Source organism: Branchiostoma floridae, chromosome 11 (genome assembly GCF_000003815.2).
Source record: "Branchiostoma floridae strain S238N-H82 chromosome 11, Bfl_VNyyK, whole genome shotgun sequence".
NCBI classification, from domain to species: domain Eukaryota; kingdom Metazoa; phylum Chordata; class Leptocardii; order Amphioxiformes; family Branchiostomatidae; genus Branchiostoma; species Branchiostoma floridae.
The window spans coordinates 10,765,883-10,775,867 of NC_049989.1; the positions used below are offsets into that span (position 1 = coordinate 10,765,883).

A 9,985-nucleotide genomic window follows, 5' to 3' on the forward strand; every position below is an offset into this window, starting at 1 on the left:
TTTTGGCGCTTGCATGTGGAAGAAAATAACAAGAGTGAAGTAGAGTAGAGTTTATAGTAATTTCTACCAAGTTGTACAGCCAATTGTACAGGTGCAGTTAGCGTTGTAGGATTTTAAAACGCCAGTGTAAGTCTAATACTCCACCAACAGATTTCTTTGTAGAGAAATGGACCATTGGTATGAGTCATACTGAATCAGGTCCAGGTTCAGGTTCGGACCTGGACCTGATCCTCTGGACCTGAACCGGACCTGGACCTGAATTTTCTGTACCGGTACCCACCCCTATTTGTGAGTAATGACTTATCATTATGATTATGATATAATGGGCATTTGTTATGTCTTCAGGGTCATCAAGGGTTTTGTTTTGTACGTAGAAGCCGCTTAATTGCACGGCCTATTTGCCAGTGAATTTGGTGGAATTATCCGGCTGGTGCAATAATGCGAAGTTATCTAGCTGGACCGCACCGGTGTGGGATTTTGGGGATTCCGGGCAGTTAACAGAAGTGTGCGTTAATCCGTTGTGCAATTAACTAGCTTCCACTGTACTAGTGCTTAATATCTACATAGTACTTTGCAGTATGCCTGCGCACATACATGAATAGGAGACTACAAGGCGGTCAGTGTCTTGGGGTACATCCCATGGACGAACATCATCACATAAATGGTACTGTATATTTTCAACTCTCAAACGTAATGGCGTCAACATCTCAAAGTGGGCGTTACTTTTCTCATTTCAATTACAAAGTTAAACCCGTCAACAGAGAGTATAAAGCCGTTTGACTGCATGCTAAAAATCACTTTGTTACGTTTCTACAAGGCTTGAAAACTGTTGGATTAGCCTCGAATGTCGGGGATCCGGAAAGCTCCATTTCGATTTGATCTTTGAGACGTCGTGACGTCATGATGAGGAGATGTGCGTACTTATGATGCTGAATCAAATTCAATAAGTCCTTCAGTAATTGTTGAAAATCGTTTAGATTTCAAAAATTATTTAGCTACCTTGCTACAAAGCAATATCTTAGGGGTACATAATGTAGTATTTACATCAATCTCAACTTGCAAACGTAATGGCGTCAATATACGTAATCGTTGATATTATACTGTCTAAATGTGATGCTATGCTCTGTTTTACGACGAATCGGCGGCTGAATCGGCGGCTACTAATCGGCGGCCAACTTCAGCCTGATGACCCACTAGTGCACCCTCTCCTCTAGCGAGGTTCTTACAAACTACAGACGACGTATTTGGAAATAGGTACATTACATGTAGTATGCTGTTGACACATTTTTAACCTCCATTGTATATTTATGCAACAATGTCACATAAAATTAGACAAGTATACTGCCGACTAACCAGGCTCACAATTATTTAAACATACCAATTTTGAACGACCCATTAGATCCCCGTGGCCTGGCCGGCTTTTTGAGGAATTTGAATATCAAAGCGTATTTAGATAAATATGTACAATCTATGCTCTTGAATAATTACTTGAGTGAGCTGATTTCTTCAATGAGTTGACCTCGATACGCTTTCTGGTACAGCCCGGTGACCGTACATCACTGAAAACATGCTCTTCACTGTCCGGTAACCTCCCCGGTGGCTAAAACCTAATGTTCTGACAATAGCCGACCTTCAAAACTCATATCTAAAGATCCGAACAGTCCTAACTCACGACTTTGGTGTATGGACTGAAAAGCGACAACAAACGAAAATCTGCTTGTGCACAACACTTTTCTTATAAAACGTAAGAGCTCACTCTCCTAACTGTTACTTCGTTATAACCGTAACCATTGTGGGATGAGATGTTAGCCTACGTGCGCAACTTAGATATAGGGGCTAACAGCTCAAGTCACGTGACGTCAGACGTGTTGTCATAAGTGGTTAGTAGGGTGGGGCATGTCATTTAAATGAGTGCGCAAATCGCGCGTTGACAAGACTTATTTCAGACTTCACAAGACGAAGTCTTCACCGTCTACCTACCAGCTCGGACATTGTTCAACAGTCTCATTCTGAAAAAAGGTAGGCCATTTCTGCATTTATTTCTGTTTGTTTGTTTGTTTGTTTGTTTGTTTGTTTGTTTGTTTGCTTGTTTGTTTGTTTGCTTGTTTCATTTTTATACAACTTGTACACCGCCATTTCACATTCCCTGCATATCCTCTTGCTTTTCTAGAAGAACTGTTAGACATGAAAACTGGCTGTTCGTATGTAATGATAAGTTCTCTGTTGATGACTGAACGAACGTCATGGAATGTGCCTGGGTAGTTTAAAAACAAGATGAAAATTGAGGATAATTACAAGTTCTATGCCACACCCTTGAAGAACTGTCAGTTATACATGAAAACCAGTTGTTCGTGTGCAATGATAAGTTCTCTGTTGATGACTGAACGAACGTCATGGACTGGGCCTGGGTAGTTACAAACAAGGTGAAAATTGAGAAGCAACACTCTTGTTTCTCTGCATGGGTTGAAATCCGACGGTGTCTAATCGCCAGAAATGGTGTATGTGACAAAGACTACAGAATGATATATGGTATCATTAAGCTGTGGCAGTAAAGTGTGCGGCACCTGTCTTTCCACCTTCTATCTAACGTCCCTTGAATAGTTAAGACTAGTACTGAAGGTGATCGTCTTCCATGTTCAATGGTACGCTACAATGTCGGGCAGGTCAAAAATATGTTGATAAGGACAAATAAATTCGGCTTTCTCAACTATTTACTGCCAAAAAAAGACCGAACAAAGGACACGCACACAAACACGCCTTAAGCTGTTTTCTATTTACTTTTGTGACCTTGTATGACTTAAGGCAAGAGGCATGTTTAGGTCTTCAGTTGGTTAGCGACAACGAATGACAACAAGTTGATATCAGGTAGTTTGCTAAAAAGTAAACTATTTCTATTGGGAAAAAGTTTTTCTCAACTTCTTTAGACTTCTAACTGTTAGCCCAAAGAAGACAAATATCTAAGAATGTTTAACATTCAACAGTAATCTGTGTTGAGAAATAAACAAGACACGTAAGGTTTCAGATTTGTTGAATTTGCGGAGAGAAAATATCTAATATCGATTCCATCATTAGCTTATAGTTACGCCTGATATTAAAGAACTATCAAATCCATACAATCCTTTTACTTTGTTTATGTTACAAACAAACACAGAGGGACGCGAAACAAGACATTGATTTGCTACATTGGACATGACATCATTCACTAATTACAGTCCAGTTATGTGAGGTCATTTCGAGAATGACTTTGCCAAGGAGAGGTCGTCAATAAGTCTGTACGGTATGTTCTTTCCTGTGTGTGAAAATTTTGGCGCGTTTTCTGTTTCGTTACCTAATATCTGTCCGAATGGATAAGGTCTATCATTTTTAGGAGGCATAGATATTTTGTCTAATGTTCCGTGGACTTTTGAATATTGTATTTATGTCTTTTTTAACCTTACGTTTCCTTTTATGAGTGTTTCACCATTGTTTGACAGAAAAAATAATTATGAAATGCAATGTTTCGCCATTGTTTGACTGAGATCTAACTTTTACACTGGACGAAAACCCAGAGTTTTAGGACCAATGCTTGTTTGTCACGCCATTATATAAGTGCCGTGTTTTACGTGCATTGCGTTGTAGAGTCCATGTCCAACATCCTGTTGTTGACAGGTTTTACGTCCCCTTTATGACGTATAATGAGAAACAGCATACCCAAAGATTTGTCATCTTGACGCGCTCATGCTAGTGTTTCTTTTGCTCTTAGGTTTAGGCTAACGTCACATTTCCATCGGGAAAGGAAAGTAGAGATGTATGCGTAAATATATACCAAAAAATGCCCACGACTATTATCTTTATGTCTTGTGTAGTTTGGTGTCTTTACATCATACTTTTCGTTCCCAAAGCTTCCCTACTGGGCCCCGGTGTGGAAATGTGACGAAGTCACAGTACATTCTCCTTTCGTTCAAACTTTTCTCGGTCTCCTCTTGCACCTTGGTTTGACCGTGAAGCACACTTTAGTAAACTAGGTAAAAAAAATCATGGTATGAGTGTGGTCTATGGGTGAACAGGCCAAAATGTTAAGTTTGTGTCCGGTCTTCCTATATCCTAACCCGTCATGCTTGCACAAAAATCACGACCCTTTGGTGAGTATCAATCGCAGTCGACAATCTTGACATTCCTTCATTATAAATGTAAAACAAACGTCGCCATGGTGCCTTAAAAACTTCAATGAGTTGACCTCGACTCACTTTTTTGCACATCCGAATGACCGGATATCACTTCAGAGCTTGTTCGTCATTTTCCGGTGCAGCTTTATTTACAGAACTTGCTTGTCATTGTCCGGTGACCTCCCTGGCGGCTAACGTTAACACATGATGCCCTGATAATAGCTTACCGTGAATAAAACGAGACAAACGAACAGTCAAGACTGGCATTTGGACAGGAAAGCTATAACGGATTTCTGCTTGTGCACAACACATTTTTCTTGAAACGTAAGAGATCTTTTCCCAGAATCATTGCTTCGTGTTAACTGTTACAATTGTAGAGAATAAAATGTTGGAAAACGTGCGTAACTAACGCACGAGCAAGCAACTAGTATACAAGTGGTGGGTATTGCGCATTTTGAAAGTAACTGTACAGAATATTTTTTAGAATAATTGTGAAACCTCTGTGTGATTCTTTCACATTTAAACTTTGCCAAATGGTTTATTGTCCCCATAAAAGTAAGCCCTGTTGTTGCCTCTGTATATTTTTAGATTTCACTGCTGGGCTGGTGGATCCTTTGTGGTGGGCCATTGTTGCATTGACACCCAACCATACTTTTTTTTATTTATTCAACATCAAAGTACAAAACAGGACAGCGAGGTAATACACTCTAGCAGTGCGCTAATATTCACATCGCCTATAAAAAAAAAGATAACTGACAAGAACAAATAAATGACAATATCAAAACAAACAGTTCACAGCTATTTACATATAAGTCAGGTTACAAGGTAGTTGCAAAACGTCTCGTATGTACAATATATAACTGGGTTAACTGTAAGATACTGCAGTTTGTAGAAGGTGACAGGAAAGGTGAACCCCTTAATAATACGGGCTGATTCGGATAAACTATTGAAGTCAAGAGTATTGCCTAGCAGGTTCTGTAGATTGCCGAAAAAATTAATTCTGTATTATTGATATGTAGGGCAGTATAACAAAAAATGTACAATACTTTCACATTGACACCCACAGTTACAGGCTGGACTAGAAGCTAAATTGCGGATAAAGAAACTATGGTTCAGACTGCAGGTGCTGATGCGAAGGCGTGTAAGGAGGGCGCAGGTGTATCGAGGACCGTAACTTAAATGTTTATTGATGGAGGGACGTACTATATTAACTAAATGTTTTTTATACAGTGAAAAGTTAAGTGAACGAACAGCAATGTCAAGACCATTCCAATGCTGTGTTGCATAAGGATACTTTGCAAGGATGTGTGAATTGCTATCTTCCCAGCCCACTGATCCATTTACAAAATGTTACAAAAAATGGTAGAAAATGGTAAATAATGGTATAATGATGTTATTATTATTTAGAAACCATTAGAAGTATCTAATTCCACATCATGAATATTTCCAAAGTTTTACGGGACCGGGGAAATACTTATAAAATTGAAATAATGTTAAAATATTCCTGACGTATCAAATGTCGATTCTAGACATATAATTACAAAACTTTAAAATCAATTCTAGACAATGACAACAAACATCCGCACGATGACTTGGAATGGACTCTAACTAACAAAGAGAGAAATATTAGCCTAACTGAGTTGTGTACTGAGTATGTCCGATTGGTAAAAATTCCCGGAATTGACAGCAAGTTTTCCGCGCGTACGCAATCGAATCATCCCTTTAGATGGTAATAACAAGGGAAGGGTTGACGGATCAATATTGTCAATATTGACGACTTGACACATTGCATGGACGTTTCTACAAAGTGATATTATAAATTATAGTTTTTCTTTGTACAGCCCCCTTTACAGATCATTATTGCCGACTTGTTGCTTGCAACAATGATGATGTAGCATTCTTTGTTTCACAATGCAGTCCACTACATTGTGCATCCTATATGTCTAATGTACAATCCCTATAAACAATCTCATCAATGACTACAAGTTACTGTGAAAAACAAACCCTGCTTTGTTCAACAATGTATTGTACCGGTAGTAACTGTTACATGTACAACCCTTTTAAAACGTATAATATAGGCCACCGTAAACAATATCATCATTTCCCTTATTCATCGCCCTTAATCTACAGATTATCAAATCTTATAGGAAACGTTTACACCCCATCATGTATAATGTACTGTCCCTATAGTACAATTGTCTTGTAATCGTCTGGTATATATAAGTCGTGCTGTCCTCTATTGCGCAACTATGACCTTTGGGGTCACTTCCTGTGGGGGCGGCGGGGCCCAGGCACAACTCCAGCCCACGTAGAATGACGTAACTCCTAAATATAAACCACTATTGCGTAATCGCCACACTTAGCACACTACACACTATTTTTCAAGTACAAACATCCCCTGCAAAACCGTCAAAAGCCACTAGACAAAAAAACGCCTCGTACGTTTCTTCTCCTTCTCAAGAGCTACCCACATACCAAATATCAGATCAATCTGTGTTGGCGTGAAGGAGCTGTTCTGTTCACAGACACAGAGTTTTGAGAGTTTCTACACATACCTATTGTATTATGCAAATTACCAGCTAATTTGCAAAACAAGCATACAAGTATGTACATCATTACGTAAGCTATCTACATACCTACAGTCATTAACATCCATCACCCCTTCTCGCATTATTCCTTCTCAACACCTAAAACAAGAATTAATTTCACCGCCCCTGCGAAACCCCTAGGTGGCCAAAACTTACACACCTTACTATGCTTTTACACAGCTACCAACCACTTACAAATCATCACCCAAACAAGTCCCAAACAAAAAATAGCAAAACCGGAAGTTCCGCTGCAGTACCATAACACGCCGCCAGAGCGCCCTGCCGTAAAGGAATTCCTACCATTCCTTCGTCATGTCTAATCCTACCCACATACCAAATATCAAAACCATCCATTCACGCGTTCCCTAGTTATCAGGCTAACAAACGACCCCCTGACATAAAAACAGCACTGACTACAAACCTTCGTTTCACGAAGGAATTATTGGTATTCACACTGCGCGATCATTGGTCAGCCGGAATCACGTGACTAAATCACACTATATAAGGCGTGGACAGAATCCATACTGTCTCTTTCATCCGGAGAAACCCAGTTCACCGGACCAAGCAAGTCGGTTACGTCAAGGAGTCGACGGAGTACCACGTGCAGTTCCCGACGCCCGTTTGGCTTCCCAGAAAAGGTTTGAAGTGTATTTTTGGCAAAGTATGTTGAGACAGTGGTTTGTGCAAGTGGCTGTTTAGTGTAAGACACAAACGATATTGTGAAGGGAACTTGTTGTTTTTGGTTGTGGAGGGGCGTCGATTTATACTTTGTTGCTTGGGCAGGTATGTGATTGGGTACCTGGTGTTGGTTCTCAGGGTAGTGGGGGAAAGTGTTCGTGATATAGCCTAATGGGTGGTTTTATTGAAGTCTGGCTTTTGTAAATGTGGGAGGTGAACTCGGGTGGAGTTTCCCGTGTGTCCACGACGTTGCCCGATCTAGCTTCGCGTGGCGGAAACTTGCTTGGGTTGGGTAGGATGTGAGTTAAACGAATTATTCTAACGTGAATGTATGCCGTGGATAATAGGAATGGCTTCTCAGAAACCATCGATTCCGGCAGGGAAGGAGGTACCGGTTCCACGTCGTGGTGCCGGTGGTCAGCGCCAACCCAGGCAGGAGGATGGGCAGAGACCTCAGGTGGTGGTGGTGCAACAGCAGCCGCCGCCTCCGCCGCCGCCTCCGCCGCCGCAGGTTCAGCCAGACATCCCTCAAGAAGTCCCTCAAGATCAGGCAGGGCAAGATGCTCGTCAGGAGCCTCCAGGAGCTCAAGTGCAGGACCCACAGCAGGGACAGCAACAGCAAGGAGAACAAGCTGTGGCTGGAGGACAAGCTCAGACGGTAAGGCATGAGTTTGTGTCTTAGGTGTTACAGTGGTTTTCATAAGTGTTTTTCTTCCGTGTTCTTTGCATGTGTGACATGTAAGTCGCTTGGTTGGTTGTTCAGCTATGGACTTCCTAGTCGAGTTACATTGTTATTGTGTGTCACGCTAAAAGTGGTAGTTGTAGAATGTTCCTGCCGTAGCCTTGCTTATTTGTAGCATGGCCCGTGCGGGGAGCAGTATTGACATGGTAATGCAGTGAATACCTGTTTTTGTGAAGGGGTGCACGTGTGTAGTCGCTGCACGTGACACGCACCTTTCGCATAATTGACCTAATTAGTAATTTGCTTTTATATGGTAATAGGTTGGGTGCTGCCAGACCTGTCACGCCGGGCGTGTGGTCGAAATTTGAGTGGCGGCATTCAACGGGCACCCGGGGGTGCTGTGGTAGAACTGTGTGTTCCCACGTGAAGGTTCAATGTGAACGTGTAACGAGTAAGTTACGGACAGAGGGCAAGGTATTCACCGGGTGAATACTGGAGTGCCGTAGAGAGAAACTCTTGGTAGAAATGGCATGCTGGGCATGTACACGCAAATTTACGGAAGGATGCCAGTGCTGCGTGGTGCGCTGGATTGTACATTTGCGTCGACTCACATCGGGGATGTGGGGTTATGAGTTTGTGATTGAGGCGAGGCAATATGATGTGTGAACCCATATCAAAACTCGGTGTTAACAGTTGACATACCAGTCAGTGCTGCAAGTTAGAAGCGATGGTATCTGGTGACAGGTGTGTAGTAACGTTAACTGTTGAAGTGTGTGAATACATGCCAGTTTTTGGAGGACTGTATAAATACTTGGTATTTATTTGCGGTGTTGTATTTATGCAGGACATCGCGGCGCTAGTGACGGAGTTGAATGCTCTGAAGCAGCAGGTTGGGGCTATGCGAGGGGGACGCTCTTCAGATGACATCAAGGAGGAGCTAGTCCAGTACGCGGGTAGACCTGGAGCGGCATTTGACCCTCATCGTGCCCTGGCACTGGTGGAAACTCTGGTGATGCAGGCTCGTAGGGAGGGACACAAGAAGGCTCACGAGTATTCCATCATTCTTGACCAAATATATCCGCTGGCACGAGAAGATTTCTTTAGACAATTGATTGTGAATCAGTTTGGAAGCACTTTAGAGAAGCAGGTGAACAAGGAAATTGCTCAGTTTGTAAAAAACCAGGGTAAGATCATGCCTAGAGAAAGTAGATCAATGAAAGCGGTAAAGTATGACAGCTTGAAACGTAGGGAGAGACATGGCTTGGCCCAGGCACGCCCAGATGATAAGTGCTACCGCTGTCATGGGTTAGGGCATTTTGCGAGAGATTGTACGAAAAGTAGAAATGGTAAAAACTCTTGAAGGCATGCTTATAATGATTAAAGGCTGTGTGCTTGACGGAACGGTTATCGATATCGACACGTGTGAAACTTTGGTCGGCTTTCCGACATAACTGACTTGATGTGTAGTTTTTTGTACTTGATGTGAAATAAAACTACTGAACAGCATGTGTGTGATCGAATCTTATCTGCTGGGAGAAAGGGCGGAATGGAGAATAGATAACACTAAAAAAAAAAAAAAAAAAGACCCCTGCACTTGATAAGCTAGTGCAAGGACTGATGAGTGAAGGGTATAAATGGGCGTGTCTACTAGAAGTAATCTGATATGAATGACCTTTATGGTACACTTGTGCTCAACCTAAGTACAGGTAGCAGCGCTAGTAATAGGGTACAAGTTGTGATATAAGAAAGGTATCTTATCACCTCTACATGTACATTCTAGGGTGTACAAGTTCAACTTCTTCTCGCGTCTTAGAACAGTTGTAAACTTATGGACAAATGGATCAATAAAATGGTGATCTAATGCATGAGAGAGATGATCTTTCCGTGGTATT

The 9,985-nt window shown here is 41.7% G+C and overlaps 1 protein-coding gene across 1 annotated transcript; it reads left to right on the forward strand.

Annotated features, from left to right (window-relative positions):
* The first annotated feature begins 7,202 nt into the window (after window positions 1-7,202).
* LOC118425528 lies at window positions 7,203-9,599 on the forward strand. Its single transcript, XM_035834429.1, has 3 exons — window positions 7,203-7,371; window positions 7,759-8,069; window positions 8,938-9,599. Exons 2-3 carry the CDS (start codon window positions 7,761-7,763, stop codon window positions 9,451-9,453), a joined length of 825 nt encoding a protein of 274 aa, XP_035690322.1. The 5' UTR covers window positions 7,203-7,371; window positions 7,759-7,760; the 3' UTR covers window positions 9,454-9,599.
* The last annotated feature ends 386 nt before the right edge of the window (window positions 9,600-9,985 follow it).

Bases quoted from the DNA above. Each gene is read 5' to 3' on its own strand.
- LOC118425528 (XM_035834429.1), top strand. From the start codon at position 7,761: ATGGCTTCTCAGAAACCATCGATTCCGGCAGGGAAGGAGGTACCGGTT. The intron at 8,070-8,937 runs GTAAGGCATGAG...GTATTTATGCAG, and splicing joins CTGGAGGACAAGCTCAGACG to GACATCGCGGCGCTAGTGAC.